Source organism: Bombina bombina, chromosome 9, assembly GCF_027579735.1.
Source record: "Bombina bombina isolate aBomBom1 chromosome 9, aBomBom1.pri, whole genome shotgun sequence".
NCBI lineage: Eukaryota > Metazoa > Chordata > Amphibia > Anura > Bombinatoridae > Bombina > Bombina bombina.
The window spans coordinates 217953260-217973101 of NC_069507.1; the positions used below are offsets into that span (position 1 = coordinate 217953260).

Below are 19842 nucleotides of genomic sequence, written 5' to 3' on the forward strand. Positions count from 1 at the left end.
TAACATATTATATCACTGTCTGTGTAAGTTGTGCAGATCATGTGTGACTCGGTGAGATAATACCTGGCTATAACATATTATATCACTGTCTGTGTAAGTTGTGCAGATCATGTGTGACTCAGTGAGATAGTACCTGGCTATAACATATTATATAACTGTATAAGTTGTGCAGATCATGTGTGACTCAGTGAGATAGTACCTGGCTATAACATATTATATCACTGTCTGTGTAAGTTGTGCAGATCATGTGTGTCTCAGTGAGATAGTACCTGGCTATAACATATTATATCACTGTCTGTGTAAGTTGTGCAGATCATGTGTGACTCAGTGAGATAGTACCTGGCTATAACATATTATATCACTGTCTGTGTAAGTTGTGCAGATCATGTGTGACTCAGTGAGATAGTACCTGGCTATAACATATTATATAACTGTATAAGTTGTGCAGATCATGTGTGACTCAGTGAGATAGTACCTGGCTATAACATATTATATCACTGTCTGTGTAAGTTGTGCAGATCATGTGTGACTCAGTGAGATAGTACCTGGCTATAACATATTATATCACTGTGTAAGTTGTGCAGATCATGTGTGACTCAGTGAGATAGTACCTGGCTATAACATATTATATCACTGTCTGTGTAAGTTGTGCAGATCATGTGTGACTCAGTGAGATAGTACCTGGCTATAACATATTATATCACTGTGTAAGTTGTGCAGATCATGTGTGACTCAGTGAGATAGTACCTGGCTATAACATATTATATCACTGTCTGTGTAAGTTGTGCAGATCATGTGTGACTCAGTGAGATTGTACCTGGCTATAACATATTATATCACTGTGTAAGTTGTACAGATCATGTGTGTCTCAGTGAGATAGTACCTGGCTATAACATATTGTATAACTGTGTAAGTTGTGCAGATCATGTGTGACTCAGTGAGATAGTACCTGGCTATAACATATTATATCACTGTGTAAGTTGTGCAGATCATGTGTGACTCAGTGAGATAGTACCTGGCTATAACATATTATATCACTGTCTGTAAGTTGTGCAGATCATGTGTGACTCAGTGAGATAGTACCTGGCTATAACATATTATATCACTGTGTACGTTGTGCAGATCATGTGTGACTCAGTGAGATAGTACCTGGCTATAACATATTATATCACTGTCTGTAAGTTGTGCAGATCATGTGTGACTCAGTGATATAGTACCTGGCTATAACATATTATATCACTGTCTGTGTAAGTTGTGCAGATCATGTGTGACTCAGTGAGATAATGCCTGGCTATAACATATTATATCACTGTGTAAGTTTTGCAGATCATATGTGACTCAGTGAGATAGTACCTGGCTATAACATATTATATCACTGTGTAAGTTGTGCAGATCATATGTGACTCAGTGAGATAGTACCTGGCTATAACATATTATATCACTGTCTGTGTAAGTTGTCCAGATCATGTGTGTCTCAGTGAGATAATACCTGGCTATAACATATTATATCACTGTGTAAGTTGTGCAGCTCATGTGTGACTCAGTGAGATAGTACCTGGCTATAACATATTATATCACTGTGTAAGTTGTGCAGATCATGTGTGTCTCAGTGAGATAGTACCTGGCTATAACATATTATATCACTGTGTAAGTTGTGCAGATCATGTGTGTCTCAGTGAGATAGTACCTGGCTATAACATATTATATAACTGTATAAGTTGTGCAGATCATGTGTGTCTCAGTGAGATAGTACCTGGCTATAACATATTATATAATGTGTAAGTTGTACAGCTGTGTTATTCTGTGTAGTTGTGTAACTCAGTGAGATAATGCCTGGCTATAACATATTATATAGCTGTGTAAGTTGTGCAGATCATGTGTGACTCAGTGAGATAGTACCTGGCTATAACATATTATATCACTGTGTAAGTTGTGCAGATCATGTGTGACTCAGTGAGATAGTACCTGGCTATAACATATTATATCACTGTGTAAGTGGTGCAGATCATGTGTGACTCAGTGACATAGTACCTGGCTATAACATATTATATCACTGTGTAAGTTGTGCAGATCATGTGTGACTCAGTGAGATAGTACCTGGCTATAACATATTATATCACTGTCTGTGTAAGTTGTGCAGATCATGTGTGACTCAGTGAGATAGTACCTGGCTATAACATATTATATAACTGTATAAGTTGTGCAGATCATGTGTATCTCAGTGAGATAGTACCTGGCTATAACATATTATATAACTGTCTGTGTAAGTTGTGCAGATCATGTGTGTCTCAGTGAGATAGTACCTGGCTATAACATATTATATAATGTGTAAGTTGTACAGCTGTGTTATTCTGTGTAGTTGTGTAACTCAGTGAGATAATGCCTGGCTATAACATATTATATAACTGTGTAAGTTGTGCAGATCATGTGTGACTCAGTGAGATAGTACCTGGCTATAACATATTATATCACTGTGTAAGTTGTGCAGATCATGTGTGACTCAGTGAGATAGTACCTGGCTATAACATATTATATCACTGTGTAAGTTGTGCAGATCATGTGTGTCTCAGTGAGATAGTGCCTGGCTATAACATATTATATCACTGTGTAAGTTGTGCAGATCATGTGTGACTCAGTGACATAGTACCTGGCTATAACATATTATATCACTGTGTAAGTTGTGCAGATCATGTGTGACTCAGTGAGATAGTACCTGGCTATAACATATTATATCACTGTCTGTGTAAGTTGTGCAGATCATGTGTGACTCAGTGAGATAGTACCTGGCTATAACATATTATATAACTGTGTAAGTTGTGCAGATCATGTGTGACTCAGTGACATAGTACCTGGCTATAACATATTATATCACTGTGTAAGTTGTACAGATCATGTGTGTCTCAGTGAGATAGTACCTGGCTATAACATATTATATCACTGTGTAAGTTGTGCAGATCATGTGTGACTCAGTGAGATAGTACCTGGCTATAACATATTATATAACTGTGTAAGTTGTGCAGATCATGTGTGACTCAGTGACATAGTACCTGGCTATAACATATTATATCACTGTGTAAGTTGTACAGATCATGTGTGTCTCAGTGAGATAGTACCTGGCTATAACATATTATTTCACTGTGTAAGTTGTGCAGATCATGTGTGTCTCAGTGAGATAGTACCTGGCTATAACATATTATATAATGTGTAAGTTGTACAGCTGTGTTATTCTGTGTAGTTGTGTAACTCAGTGAGATAATGCCTGGCTATAACATATTATATCACAGTGTAAGTTGTGCAGATCATGTGTGACTCAGTGAGATAGTACCTGGCTATAACATATTATATCACTGTGTAAGTTGTGCAGATCATGTGTGTCTCAGTGAGATAGTACCTGGCTATAACTTATTATATAACTGTGTAAGTTGTGCAGATCATGTGTGTCTCCGTGAGATAGTACCTGGCTATAACATATTATATCACTGTCTGTAAGTTGTGCAGATCATGTGTGTCTCAGTGAGATAGTACCTGGCTATAACATATTATATCACTGTGTAAGTTGTGCAGATCATGTGTGTCTCAGTGAGATAGTACCTGGCTATAACATATTATATCACTGTGTAAGTTGTACAGATCATGTGTGTCTCAGTGAGATAGTACCTGGCTATAACATATTATATCACTGTGTAAGTTGTGCAGATCATGTGTGTCTCAGTGAGATAGTACCTGGCTATAACATATTATATCACTGTCTGTAAGTTGTGCAGATCATGTGTGACTCAGTGAGATAGTACCTGGCTATAACATATTATATCACTGTCTGTAAGTTGTGCAGATCATGGGTGTCTCAGTGAGATAGTACCTGGCTATAACATATTATATAACTGTGTAAGTTGTGCAGATCATGTGTGACTCAGTGAGATAGTACCTGGCTATAACATATTATTTCACTGTGTAAGTTGTGCAGATCATGTGTGACTCAGTGAGATAGTACCTGGCTATAACATATTATATCACTGTCTGTGTAAGTTGTGCAGATCATGTGTGACTCAGTGAGATAGTACCTGGCTATAACATATTATATAACTGTATAAGTTGTGCAGATCATGTGTATCTCAGTGAGATAGTACCTGGCTATAACATATTATATAACTGTCTGTGTAAGTTGTGCAGGTCATGTGTGTCTCAGTGAGATAGTACCTGGCTATAACATATTATATAATGTGTAAGTTGTACAGCTGTGTTATTCTGTGTAGTTGTGTAACTCAGTGAGATAATGCCTGGCTATAACATATTATATAACTGTGTAAGTTGTGCAGATCATGTGTGACTCAGTGAGATAGTACCTGGCTATAACATATTATATCACTGTGTAAGTTGTGCAGATCATGTGTGACTCAGTGAGATAGTACCTGGCTATAACATATTATATCACTGTGTAAGTTGTGCAGATCATGTGTGTCTCAGTGAGATAGTGCCTGGCTATAACATATTATATCACTGTGTAAGTTGTGCAGATCATGTGTGACTCAGTGACATAGTACCTGGCTATAACATATTATATCACTGTGTAAGTTGTGCAGATCATGTGTGACTCAGTGAGATAGTACCTGGCTATAACATATTATATCACTGTCTGTGTAAGTTGTGCAGATCATGTGTGACTCAGTGAGATAGTACCTGGCTATAACATATTATATAACTGTGTAAGTTGTGCAGATCATGTGTGACTCAGTGACATAGTACCTGGCTATAACATATTATATCACTGTGTAAGTTGTACAGATCATGTGTGTCTCAGTGAGATAGTACCTGGCTATAACATATTATTTCACTGTGTAAGTTGTGCAGATCATGTGTGACTCAGTGAGATAGTACCTGGCTATAACATATTATATAACTGTGTAAGTTGTGCAGATCATGTGTGACTCAGTGACATAGTACCTGGCTATAACATATTATATCACTGTGTAAGTTGTACAGATCATGTGTGTCTCAGTGAGATAGTACCTGGCTATAACATATTATTTCACTGTGTAAGTTGTGCAGATCATGTGTGTCTCAGTGAGATAGTACCTGGCTATAACATATTATATAATGTGTAAGTTGTACAGCTGTGTTATTCTGTGTAGTTGTGTAACTCAGTGAGATAATGCCTGGCTATAACATATTATATCACAGTGTAAGTTGTGCAGATCATGTGTGACTCAGTGAGGTAGTACCTGGCTATAACATATTATATCACTGTGTAAGTTGTGCAGATCATGTGTGTCTCAGTGAGATAGTACCTGGCTATAACTTATTATATAACTGTGTAAGTTGTGCAGATCATGTGTGTCTCAGTGAGATAGTACCTGGCTATAACATATTATATCACTGTCTGTAAGTTGTGCAGATCATGTGTGTCTCAGTGAGATAGTACCTGGCTATAACATATTATATCACTGTGTAAGTTGTGCAGATCATGTGTGTCTCAGTGAGATAGTACCTGGCTATAACATATTATATCACTGTGTAAGTTGTACAGATCATGTGTGTCTCAGTGAGATAGTACCTGGCTATAACATATTATATCACTGTCTGTGTAAGTTGTGCAGATCATGTGTGTCTCAGTGAGATAGTACCTGGCTATAACATATTATATCACTGTCTGTAAGTTGTGCAGATCATGTGTGACTCAGTGAGATAGTACCTGGCTATAACATATTATATCACTGTCTGTAAGTTGTGCAGATCATGGGTGTCTCAGTGAGATAGTACCTGGCTATAACATATTATATAACTGTGTAAGTTGTGCAGATCATGTGTGACTCAGTGAGATAGTACCTGGCTATAACATATTATTTCACTGTGTAAGTTGTGCAGATCATGTGTGACTCAGTGAGATAGTACCTGGCTATAACATATTATATCACTGTCTGTGTAAGTTGTGCAGATCATGTGTGTCTCAGTGAGATAGTACCTCGCTATAACATATTATATCACTGTCTGTGTAAGTTGTGCAGATCATGTGTGTCTCAGTGAGATAGTACCTGGCTATAACATATTATATAACTGTCTGTGTAAGTTGTGCAGATCATGTGTGTCTCAGTGAGATAGTACCTGGCTATAACATATTATATCACTGTGTAAGTTGTGCAGATCATGTGTGTCTCAGTGAGATAGTACCTGGCTATAACATATTATATAACTGTCTGTGTAAGTTGTGCAGATCATGTGTGTCTCAGTGAGATAGTACCTGGCTATAACATATTATATCACTGTGTAAGTTGTGCAGATCATGTGTGTCTCAGTGAGATAGTACCTGGCTATAACATATTATATCACTGTCTGTGTAAGTTGTGCAGATCATGTGTGTCTCAGTGAGATAGTACCTGGCTATAACATATTATATAACTGCCTGTGTAAGTTGTGCAGATCATGTGTGACTCAGTGAGATAGTACCTGGCTATAACATATTATTTCACTGTGTAAGTTGTGCAGATCATGTGTGACTCAGTGAGATAGTACCTGGCTATAACATATTATATAACTGTCTGTGTAAGTTGTGCAGATCATGTGTGTCTCAGTGAGATAGTACCTGGCTATAACATATTATATCACTGTGTAAGTTGTGCAGATCATGTGTGTCTCAGTGAGATAGTACCTGGCTATAACATATTATATAACTGTCTGTGTAAGTTGTGCAGATCATGTGTGACTCAGTGAGATAGTACCTGGCTATAACATATTATATCACTGTGTAAGTTGTGCAGATCATGTGTGACTCAGTGAGATAGTACCTGGCTATAACATATTATTTCACTGTGTAAGTTGTGCAGATCATGTGTGTCTCAGTGAGATAGTACCTGGCTATAACATATTATATCACTGTGTAAGTTGTACAGATCATGTGTGACTCAGTGAGATAGTACCTGGCTATAACATATTATATCACTGTCTGTGTAAGTTGTGCAGATCATGTGTGTCTCAGTGAGATAGTACCTGGCTATAACATATTATATCACTGTCTGTGTAAGTTGTGCAGATCATGTGTGTCTCAGTGAGATAGTACCTTGCTATAACATATTATATCACTATGTAAGTTGTGCAGATCATGTGTGTCTCAGTGAGATAGTACCTGGCTATAACATATTATATAACTGTCTGTGTAAGTTGTGCAGATCATGTGTGTCTCAGTGAGATAGTACCTGGCTATAACATATTATATCACTGTGTAAGTTGTGCAGATCATGTGTGACTCAGTGAGATAGTACCTGGCTATAACATATTATATCACTGTCTGTAAGTTGTGCAGATCATGGGTGTCTCAGTGAGATAATACCTGGCTATAACATATTATATAACTGTGTAAGTTGTGCAGATCATGTGTGACTCAGTGAGATAGTACCTGGCTATAACATATTATTTCACTGTGTAAGTTGTGCAGATCATGTGTGACTCAGTGAGATAGTACCTGGCTATAACATATTATATCACTGTCTGTAAGTTGTGCAGATCATGTGTGACTCAGTGAGATAGTACCTGGCTATAACATATTATATCACTGTCTGTAAGTTGTGCAGATCATGGGTGTCTCAGTGAGATAATACCTGGCTATAACATATTATATAACTGTGTAAGTTGTGCAGATCATGTGTGACTCAGTGAGATAGTACCTGGCTATAACATATTATTTCACTGTGTAAGTTGTGCAGATCATGTGTGACTCAGTGAGATAGTACCTGGCTATAACATATTATATAACTGTCTGTGTAAGTTGTGCAGATCATGTGTGTCTCAGTGAGATAGTACCTGGCTATAACATATTATATCACTGTGTAAGTTGTGTAGATCATGTGTGTCTCAGTGAGATAGTACCTGGCTATAACATATTATATCACTGTGTAAGTTGTGCAGATCATGTGTGTCTCAGTGAGATAGTACCTGGCTATAACATATTATATCACTATGTAAGTTGTGCAGATCATGTGTGTCTCAGTGAGATAGTACCTGGCTATAACATATTATATAACTGTCTGTGTAAGTTGTGCAGATCATGTGTGTCTCAGTGAGATAGTACCTGGCTATAACATATTATATCACTGTCTGTAAGTTGTGCAGATCATGTGTGACTCAGTGAGATAGTACCTGGCTATAACATATTATATAACTGTATAAGTTGTGCAGATCATGTGTGTCTCAGTGAGATAGTACCTGGCTATAACATATTATATAACTGTCTGTGTAAGTTGTGCAGATCATGTGTGTCTCAGTGAGATAGTACCTGGCTATAACATATTATATCACTATGTAAGTTGTGCAGATCATGTGTGTCTCAGTGAGATAGTACCTGGCTATAACATATTATATCACTGTCTGTGTAAGTTGTGCAGATCATGTGTGACTCAGTGAGATAGTACCTGGCTATAACATATTATATAACTGTGTAAGTTGTGCAGATCATGTGTGACTCAGTGAGATAGTACCTGGCTATAACATATTATATCACTGTGTAAGTTGTGCAGATCATGTGTGACTCAGTGAGATAGTACCTGGCTATAACATATTATATCACTGTCTGTGTAAGTTGTGCAGATCATGTGTGACTCAGTGAGATAGTACCTGGCTATAACATATTATATCACTGTGTAAGTTGTGCAGATCATGTGTGACTCAGTGAGATAGTACCTGGCTATAACATATCATATCACTGCCACTCACCTTGCTGACAGTCCCCTCGCTGGATGGGGATAATGGCCGCAGACCCCTTTGCCTGAACCGTCCGACTCTCAGCCTGTAACCGGCACAGGTTCCCATATGTTTTGCCGTCACTGCCGCACACGGGTTGGGTAGAGGAGCACTGACAGATCCGCTGCCCCCCGCTCTTCGCACAGCGTAGCCCAGAGGCACAGAGCGGATCCCCTGCGCCCTCCCCGCAGCGCTCTCCTTCTGCTGCCGCGCACACAGCACAGCAGCCGCAGCGCAGAGCGGTCTCCCCGGATGGGCAGCTGGCGGGGGCAGGAGCACAGGAGGACGGGTCACAACGTGCAGGGCACCGCTGCCCGGGAGAGTTGGCAGATGGGAACAGAGCTGCAGGAACTCCGCAGGAGAACAACACCGCAGCGCGGAACCACAGCATGGCAAAGGATCCCTGGGGGACGACACCTATGGGGAAATATATCTAGATTGGTTACCCATATACAGAAATAATAGTCATTTCCAAGGTGCTCGATACTAGAACCTGCCAGCTCTGGGACAATAACACCACCACCTATGAGGATACTAGTACCCTAAGGATACTCTAAAGAAATACAGTCTGTAATTAATGATGTTACATATGAATACAGTTACCCCAATATTAATTAACCACTAGCAGTATGGAAAAAAATATTATAGCCAGATAGATATTTAATTCTATCCCAACATAACTTCCTCTCTCTTCTCTAATGGAAAATAAACCAGAAGGTAATTAAATAACAAAGAGACACAAACTCAACATCAAGGGAATTAATACTCAGAAGAAATGTATCACCCAAGATATACAAATACCCTAAGGAGAATAATTCCACTAAATCAAAGAAATCTGCCCTGAAGTCAGTGGAATTAATTAGCACTAAGTTACCTTAATTACTTATAGGGTTATAAATCTGTTAACTCATTTGCTGCCAGAGTGAATTAAATGCATAGAGAGTAATACACCGTTAATATGACTCACTAACAAATGGATAAACATTTGGAATAAATATAGTTAACCCATGATATTTGTAGGTGTCCCTGGGGAGATACACATCCTGGGTTAGGGGTGCTGGCGCTATATGAACCCTAAAATAACAAGAAACAATAAACCCTCCAAAAGGACACTGATGGGTAAATACCAGGCTGAGGGGTAAATACCAGGTTGGGGGATTGATACCAGTCTGAAGGGTAAATACTAGGCTGAGGGGTAAATACCAGGTTGAAAGGTAAATACTAGACTGAGGGGTAGCTACCAGGCTGAAGGGTAAATACTAGGCTGAGGGGTAAATACCAGGTTGAAAGGTAAATACTAGACTGAGGGATAACTACCAGGCTGAGGGGTAAATACCAGGTTGAAAGGTAAATACTAGACTGAGGGGTAACTACCAGGCTGAAGGGTAAATACTAGGCTGAGGATTAAATATCAGGCTGAGGGGTAAATACCAGGCTGAGGGGTAACTACCAGGCTGAAGAGTACATACCAGGCTGAGGGCTAAATACCAGGCTGAGGGGTAAATACCAGGCTGAGGGCTAAATACCAGGCTGAAGGGTAAATACTAGGTTGAGGGTTAAATACCAGGTTGAGAGGTAAATACCAGGCTGAGGGGTAACTACCAGGCTGAAGAGTACATACCAGGCTGAGGGCTAAATACCAGGCTGAGGGGTAAATACCAGGCTGAGGGCTAAATACCAGACTGAAGGGTAAATACTAGGTTGAGGGTTAAATACCAGGTTGAGAGGTAAATACTAGTCTGAAGTGTACATACCAGGCTGAGGGCTAAATACCAGGCTGAGGGCTAAATACCAGGCTGAGGGGTAAATACCAGGCTGAGGGCTAAATACCAGGCTGAGGGCTAAATACCAGGCTGAGGGGTAAATACCAGGCTGAGGGCTAAATACCAGGCTGAAGGGTAAATACTAGGTTGAGGGTTAAATACCAGACTGAGGGGTAAATACTAGTCTGAAGTGTACATACCAGGCTGAGGGCTAAATACCAGCTTATGGGGTAAATACCAGGCTGAGGGGTAAATAGCGGTCTGAGGGGTAAATACCAGGATGGGGTATTGCAGTCCGGGCAGTGCCTTGATGTCCTCTCCCTGCTCTGTGCTAGCCTGGTGGGATCAGCTCTGAGACCGGCTTCCTCTGTGCTGGAGCTCTGCACTGAATCAGCTTTTTTATCTGGAAAAGCCCCAAAACCCTGTGTTACCCCACCCCCGCATCCCGTGAGAGGCAGAGAGAGAGGGGCAGGGAGCCAGGGCACAGCGCCGAGTGCACAGTGCTGTACAGCACCGAGAGCTTTGTGTATCACAGGGCAGAGCAGGACAGCACAGGAAACGGTAATATACAGAATACAGTAAAGGGCAGAGCAGTGTATAGCATGGTTACACAATGCACAGCACAGTAACAGGACAGTGTAGTGAAGTATAGATATATAGTACCTAGAATGACAAAGGGCAGTATGTACAGAGGACCATATAGTACCTAGAATGACAAAGGGCAGTATGTACAGAGGACCATATAGTACCTAGAATGACAAAGGGCAGTATGTACAGAGGACCATATAGTACCTAGAATGACAAAGGGCAGTATGTACAGAGGACCATATAGTACCTAGAATGACAAAGGGCAGTATGTACAGAGGACCATATAGTACCTAGAATGACAAAGGGCAGTATGTACAGAGGACCATATAGTACCTAGAATGACAAAGCACAGGGCAGTATGTACAGAGGACCATATAGTACCTAGAATAACAAAGCACAGGGCAGTATGTACAGAGGACCATATAGTACCTAGAATGACAAAGCACAGGGCAATATGTACAGAAAGCCATATAGTACATAGAATTACAAAGCACAGGGCAGTATGTACAGATGACCATATAGTACATAGAATAGCAAAGCACAGGGCAGTATGTACAGAAAGCCATATAGTACATAGAATTACAAAGCACAGGGCAATATGTACAGAGCCAAATAGTACATAGAATTACAAAGAACAGGGCAGTATGTATAGAGCCATATAGTACATAAAATTACAAAGCACAGGTCAGTATGTACAGAACCATATAGTACATAGAATTACAAAGCACAGGGCAGTATGTACAGAACCATATAGTACATGGAATGACAAAGTACAGGGCAGTATATACAGAGACATAGATGGACAAAGCACAGGGCAGTATGTACAGAGACATATAGTACCTAGAATGATAAAGTACAGGGCAGTATGTACATATGCATATAGTACATAGAATAACAAAGCACAGGGCAGTATGTACAGAGAGACATATAGTACCTAGAATGATAAAGTACAGGGCAGTATGTACATATGCATATAGTACAAAGAATGACAAAGCACAGGGCAGTATGTACAGAGACATATAGTACCTAGAATGATAAAGTACAGGGCAGTATGTACAGAGCCATATAATACCTAGAATGACAAGGCACAGGGCAGTATGTACATATGCATATAGTACATAGAATAACAAAGCACAGGGCAGTATGTACAGAGAGATATATAGTACCTATAATGACAAAGCACAGGGCAGTATGTGCAGAGACATATAGTACCTAGAATAACAAAGCACAGGGCAGTATGTGCAGAGACATATAGTACATAGGATAGCGCTGCGGAATCTGTTGGCGCTCTACAAATAACCGATAATAATAAAGCACAGGGAAGTATGTGCAGAGAGACATATAGTACATAGAATGACAAAGCAAAGGGAAGTATGTACATAAAGCATACATAGATAATATAAATCATAGATAATATAAAGCATGCATAAATAATATAAATCATACATAATATAAAGCATACATAGATAATATAAATCATACATAATATAAAGCATACATAAATAATATAAATCACCCAGAGGGCAGTCTATTTAAAAAAAAACTATAACCCCCAGAGCTAAAATTACAAAAAATAAAAAATGAATCATTACAGAAACAAATAAACAAAGCTATCTAAAATAAAAATGTAAACCTAAACTAATACCCCTATACAAAATCCCCCGAAAATAACACCCCTAATCTAATACTAAACTACCAATAGCCCTTAAAAGTTAAACAGCTATTTTACCTAAACAAATTACTAATTACCGATAGTGGAGTACACCTAGCGCCTACTAAATAAGATCTCTGGCTTTGATAATTTGACACCTAGTTGTCAAAATGGAAAGATGAAACTAATAAGGTATACCAAAGCGCCAACTATACGAAGGCTGGGTCTGGACCTAATGCAATATTATCAAACAATTACAATAAACAATTTATTGAGTACACAAATAAGTTAAAAACATGGATCCATGTATAAACAATCAAATTTATACAACAATAATAGCTAAATGAATAGTTAAAACAAATAGTTATGTAACAGATATAGCATTTAAAATTGTGCAAACATTGCTCTTAAAAATATTCCAAAAAAATTCCAAATTTAGTATAAGGCTCACAACAGAAATTCAACTTTGTGTTTACCACATACACATACACAAATTTATACAGCAATAATAGCTAAATGGATAGTTAAAACAAATAGTTAAATAGCATATATGGCATTTAAAATTGTGCAAACATTGCTCTTAAAAAATATTCCTAAAAAATTCCAAATTAAGTATAAGGCTCACAACAAAAATTCAACTTTGTGTTTACCACATACACATAATAGGTGAAATATATTAGTCAGTTATATAATATTATCTAACCAATAATGTTCTCGATTCTATGCAATGCTCCTAAATATTGCCAATAGTGACTAATGTGTAAGGCTCTGAGTAAAATCTTTAACTGTGTGTTTAACACATACGCATTGCCAAGTAAAAAATATTGTGACAGCAATAAGCCAATGTAAAAAGTGTGTATCAAAAAAGTTGTGTGCAAAAATTAGTGTACAAAAATTATTAATGGTCAAAAAATAAATTGATCTTCAAAAAACGTGAATTAAGAACAAAGATTGTGAAAAATGAAAAAACAAAAATTTACAAAAACATTGTGGTGTGTTCAAATCGTAATTTATATAAATGTAAATAATAGTCCAAAAAATAGTCCAACAGTGAAAACTTAATAGAAAAAATAATCCAACAATAAATTATAATAAGTAGTGTGTCTCTTTAAGAAAAAACAATAATCCTTAAAGTGTTGTGAATCCTAACAGCAATAGTTATGGTGATTTTCCAAGTGTTTTATACTGAATAGCAGTGTCAGTACTTGCTAGCCGTTTTCCAACCCAAAATTCTATCTTCTTGGCAAATATTTTGTTATAATCCCTGGATGATCCTTCTGTAAAAGAAAGATATGATGGTGTAGATTGTTTTTAGATCAATAGAAAATGAAATTGTGCTTACCAGTCAACGCGTTTCGGTCACAAAGAGACCTTTATCAAAAAGGTCTCTTTGTGACCGAAACGCGTCGACTGGTAAGGACAATTTCATTTTCTATTGATCTTCTTTTCTATTGATCTTCTTTTTGATAAAGGTCTCTTTGTGACCGAAACGCGTCGACTGGTAAGCACAATTTCATTTTCTATTGATCTAAAAACAATCTACACCATCATATCTTTCTTTTACAGAAGGATCATCCAGGGAATATAACAAAATATTTGCCAAGAAGATATAATTTTGGGTTGGAAAACGGCTAGCAAGTACTGACACTGCTATTCAGTATAAAACACTTGGAAAATCACCATAACTATTGCTGTTAGGATTCACAACACTTTAAGGATTATTGTTTTTTCTTAAAGAGACACACTACTTATTATAATTTATTGTTGGATTATTTTTTCTATTAAGTTTTCACTGTTGGACTATTTTTTGGACTATTATTTACATTTATATAAGTTACTATTTGAACACACCACAATGTTTTTGTAAATTTTTGGTTTTTCATTTTTCACAATCTTTGTTCTTAATTCACGTTTTTTGAAGATCAACCTATTTTTTGACCATTAATAATTTTTGTACACTAATTTGTGCACACAACTTTTTTGATACACACTTTTTACATTGGCTTATTGCTGTTACAATATTTTTTACTTGACAATGCGTATGTGTTAAACACACAGTTAAAGGTCTTACTCAGAGCCTTACACATTAGTCACTATTGGCAATATTTAGGAGCATTGCATAGAATCGAGAACATTATTGGTTAGATAATATTATATAACTGACTAATATATTTCACCTATTATGTGTATGTGGTAAACACAAAGTTGAATTTTTGTTGTGAGCCTTATACTTAATTTGGAATTTTTTAGGAATATTTTTTAAGAGCAATGTTTGCACAATTTTAAATGCCATATCTGCTATTTAACTATTTGTTTTAACTATTCATTTAGCTATTATTGCTGTATAAATTTGTGTATGTGTATGTGGTAAACACAAAGTTGAATTTCTGAGAACAAGAAGGTGCAACAGCACTACACTGGTATGGGGGAGATGCTATTGTGATAGGATTAAATTTCCTTAGCTGGAGTGCTTATGCATGATTAGACTAGAGGACAAATTCAACATAGACGTTCAACAGAAGTATGTATTTGTATAGCACTTCTCTCTCCCTATAAGCAATTATAATTGTACCATCAGAAAGGGAGATATGAATAGGTGATAGAAATTAAAATATAACCTTTATTGGTTTCTTTAAAATTGGAAGACAAACAACAACAACATAAAGTTTAAAAGATCACAAAAAGTTCAAGACCAATGGAGCTTGTATTGACTACCACATAGATATATATAGTATGGGAGTAGTTATCAAATACATTAACCCTTTAAGGACACAGCTTTCAGTTTGCTCAATTGTTTTATGATGGAAAAATTCCGTCATATGTCCTTAAGAGGTTAAGAGGGTTCAATTCAAGTATAAGATATTGATATAGATTCTAAATTGTCAGCTAAATGTTATGAGTCCCCACATAGGAATAAATAAGATCACCCCTGATTATAGAGCCAACATTGTCCAATAGTGTCTCTTGTCAGTGGCTCAATAAAGTAAACAGTGGGTTGGTTGTATATTGGCACTTGTACTGGATCCTTAATATATTAGTTTAATATGAGTACCTAAGCCTTATGTTTTTTATCAATGGTTTTATGCATTGGATCTTTGCATTCACATTAATTCAGTTCTTAGGAGCTTACTTGTACAATGCGTTTTGTTAGGGACTAATATAATTCTAATGTCACGTGTATTAAACCAATTTATGTAAGTTGTTAAACAATTTTAATATGGTAAAAAGTCTCTTGTTATTGGTTTATTACATTGATTGGTCACACACTGGTTTTGAAGGACATAGATGTTAGTTTTCCGTGAATAATGGTAGTGCTTATATATTCACTTGATATACTTTTGTTTTACTGTATTGGTGCTCTAGTTAGCATGTACAGTTCTATAGTTTTCCATAATTGATTCCCCTGGTACTTTTTATCTTGAATATCATATGTTGTACTGTTCTGTTTCTTGTCAGTGGCTCATATTGGCCACTTTTGGATAAGAAATCAGAGGATTTTTTTAAACAACTATGTTTCTTGTTTTCTATTTGTGTTTGGATGATTATTTGTAATAACATTTAATAACATATTAGTACTTGATCGAATGGCCCTCAGATTATCCTTTGCTATACTTGTAGCTTTAAATCTACAGTGATATTGGTGTCAATTTTCTGACATGTAATTGTGTTGATATTTGCTTTTTAACTTCTAGAATCACTCATGATTTTCAAAGTTGGCATACAGCCTGTATCTTAGCCCGTGTATATTGGACAAGGTTATTCACATTGGTTTCCCAATACTGTGCTAATGATTATATTAGAGTATCAAAATGTAATAGATAGGAATATTTATATGCAGTAATAACAGCTCCTATATACTCTGTAAGTTAGCACTGTATCCTTAAAATTATTTTGCAGGTGGTTTTGAGCAGCACAGGGAGCTTCCCTGTTGTTATCGATATGTATTAATATAAATTTGTTTTGAAATTTAATCAAGCTGCTACTAAATAACTACCAGCATCGATAAACTTAGTATCAAATGCTGGTATACTCCCCGAGTTAGTATCAAGCGGCTAGATTTGGAGTTTTGTCGGTAACGACCCGAAAAACTAACGCCGGCTTTTTTCTGGCCGCACCATAAAAATAACTCTGGTATTGAGAGTCCACAGAATGGCTGCGTTAGGCTCCAAAAAAGGAGCGTAGAGCATTTTTAACGCAGCTTCAACTCTCGATACCAGAGTTGCTTACGGACGCGGCCAGCCTCAAAAACGTGCTTGTGCACGATTCCCCCATAGGAAACAATGGAGCTGTTTGAGCTGAAAAAAACCCAAACACCTGCAAAAAAGCCGCGTTCAGCTCCTAACGCAGCCCCATTGTTTGCTATGCGGTAACCCTTCCTACGTCTGCACTTAACACTCTAACATGTACCCCGAGTCTAAACACCCCTAACCTTACACTTATTAACCCCTAATCTGCCGCCCCCGCTATCGCTGACCCCTGCATATTATTATTAACCCCTAATCTGCCGCTCCGTAAACAGCCGCTACTTACATTATCCCTATGTACCTCTAATCTGCTTCCCTAACATCGCCGACCCCTATATTATATTTATTAACCCCTAATCTGCCCCCCACAACGTCGCCTCCACCTGCCTACACTTATTAACCCCTAATCTGCCGAGCGGACCTGAGCGCTACTATAATAAAGTTATTAACCCCTAATCCGCCTCACTAACCCTATAATAAATAGTATTAACCCCTAATCTGCCCTCCCTAACATCGCCGACACCTAACTTCAATTATTAACCCCTAATCTGCCGACCGGAGCTCACCGCAATTCTAATAAATGTATTAACCCCTAAAGCTAAGTCTAACCCTAACACTAACACCCCCCTAAGTTAAATATAATTTTAATCTAACGAAATTAATTAACTCTTATTAAATAAATTATTCCTATTTAAAGCTAAATACTTACCTGTAAAATAAATCCTAATATAGCTACAATATAAATTATAATTATATTATAGCTATTTTAGGATTAATATTTATTTTACAGGTAACTTTGTATTTATTTTAACCAGGTACAATAGCTATTAAATAGTTAAGAACTATTTAATAGCTAAAATAGTTAAAATAATTACAAATTTACCTGTAAAATAAATCCTAACCTAAGTTACAATTAAACCTAACACTATACTATCAATAAATTAATTAAATAAACTACCTACAATTACCTACAATTAACCTAACACTACACTATCAATAAATTAATTAAATACAATTCCTACAAATAAATACAATTAAATAAACTTGCTAAAGTACAAAAAATAAAAAAGAACTAAGTTACAAAAAATAAAAAAATATTTACAAACATAAGAAAAATATTACAATTTTAAACTAATTACACCTACTCTAAGCCCCCTAATAAAATAACAAAGCCCCCCAAAATAAAAAAATGCCCTACCCTATTCTAAATAACTAAAGTTCAAAGCTCTTTTACCTTACCAGCCCTGAACAGGGCCCTTTGCGGGGCATGCCCCAAGAAGTTCAGCTCTTTTGCCTGTAAAAAAAAACATACAATACCCAAGCCCCCCAACATTACAACCCACCACCCACATACCCCTAATCTAACCCAAACCCCCCTTAAATAAACCTAACACTAAGCCCCTGAAGATCTTCCTACCTTGTCTTCACCTCACCGGGTTTCAACGATCTGTCCAGAAGAGCTCCTCCGATGTCCTGATCCAAGCCCAAGCGGGGGGCTGAAGAGGTCCATGATCCGGCTGAAGTCTTCATCCAAGCGGGAGCTGAAGAGGTCCATGATCCGGATGAAGTCTTCTATCAACGGCATCTTCAATCTTCTTTCTTCCGGATCCATCTTGCAGACCTCCGACGCGGAACATCCTGCTGGCCCGACGGACTAACGACGAATGACGGTTCCTTTAAGGGACGTCATCCAAGATGGCTTCCCTCGAATTCCGATTGGCTGATAGGATTCTATCAGCCAATCGGAATTAAGGTAGGAAAATTCTGATTGGCTGATGAAATCAGCCAATCAGATTCAAGTTCAATCCGATTGGCTGATTCAATCAGCCAATCAGATTGAGCTCACAATCTATTGGCTGTTCCGATCAGCCAATAGAATGCGAGCTCAATCTGATTGGCTGATTGGATCAGCCAATCGGATTGAACTTGATTCTGATTGGCTGATTCCATCAGCCAATCAGAATATTCCTACCTTAATTCCGATTGGCTGATAGAATCCTATCAGCCAATCGGAATTCGAGGGACGCCATCTTGGATGACGTCCCTTAAAGGAACCGTCATTCGTCGTTAGTCCGTCGGGCCAGCAGGATGTTCCGCGTCGGAGGTCTGCAAGATGGATCCGGAAGAAAGAAGATTGAAGATGCCGTTGATAGACGAATTCATCCGGATCATGGACCTCTTCAGCTCCCGCTTGGATGAAGACTTCATCCGGATCATGGACCTCTTCAGCTCCCGCTTGGATGAAGACTTCAGCCGGATCATGGACCTCTTCAGCCCCCCGCTTGGGCTTGGATCAGGACATCGGAGGAGCTCTTCTGGACAGATCATTGAACCCGGTGAGGTGAAGACAAGGTAGGAAGATCTTCAGGGGCTTAGTGTTAGGTTTATTTAAGGGGGGTTTGGGTTAGATTAGGGGTATGTGGGTGGTGGGTTGTAATGTTGGGGGGCTTGGGTATTGTATGTTTTTTTTTACAGGCAAAAGAGCTGAACTTCTTGGGGCATGCCCCGCAAAGGGCCCTGTTCAGGGCTGGTAAGGTAAAAGAGCTTTGAACTTTAGTTATTTAGAATAGGGTAGGGCATTTTTTTATTTTGGGGGGCTTTGTTATTTTATTAGGGGGCTTAGAGTAGGTGTAATTAGTTTAAAATTGTAATATTTTTCTTATGTTTGTAAATATTTTTTTATTTTTTGTAACTTAGTTCTTTTTTATTTTTTGTACTTTAGCAAGTTTATTTAATTGTATTTATTTGTAGGAATTGTATTTAATTAATTTATTGATAGTGTAGTGTTAGGTTAATTGTAGGTAATTGTAGGTAGTTTATTTAATTAATTTATTGATAGTATAGTGTTAGGTTTAATTGTAACTTAGGT

At 37.6% G+C, this 19842-nt stretch overlaps 1 protein-coding gene across 3 annotated transcripts in view; it reads right to left on the bottom strand.

Moving 5' to 3' along the window:
• HTRA1 (HtrA serine peptidase 1) overlaps nucleotides 1-10984 on the bottom strand; it is a 69105-nt gene extending 58121 nt beyond the window's left edge. The window contains exons 1-2 of one of the 3 annotated variants that reach the window (XM_053692620.1): nucleotides 10767-10981; nucleotides 8701-9144 (exon numbers count right to left, since the gene is read on the bottom strand). In XM_053692620.1, the coding sequence (XP_053548595.1) occupies nucleotides 8701-9118 (418 nt within the window). In that variant the 5' untranslated portion in view covers nucleotides 9119-9144; nucleotides 10767-10981. Of the gene's footprint in view, nucleotides 1-8700; nucleotides 9145-10690 lie in introns of all 3 variants that reach the window. The other 2 variants (XM_053692621.1, XM_053692622.1) reach the window with 2 other exon arrangements.
• Nucleotides 10985-19842: the final 8858 nt, after the last annotated feature.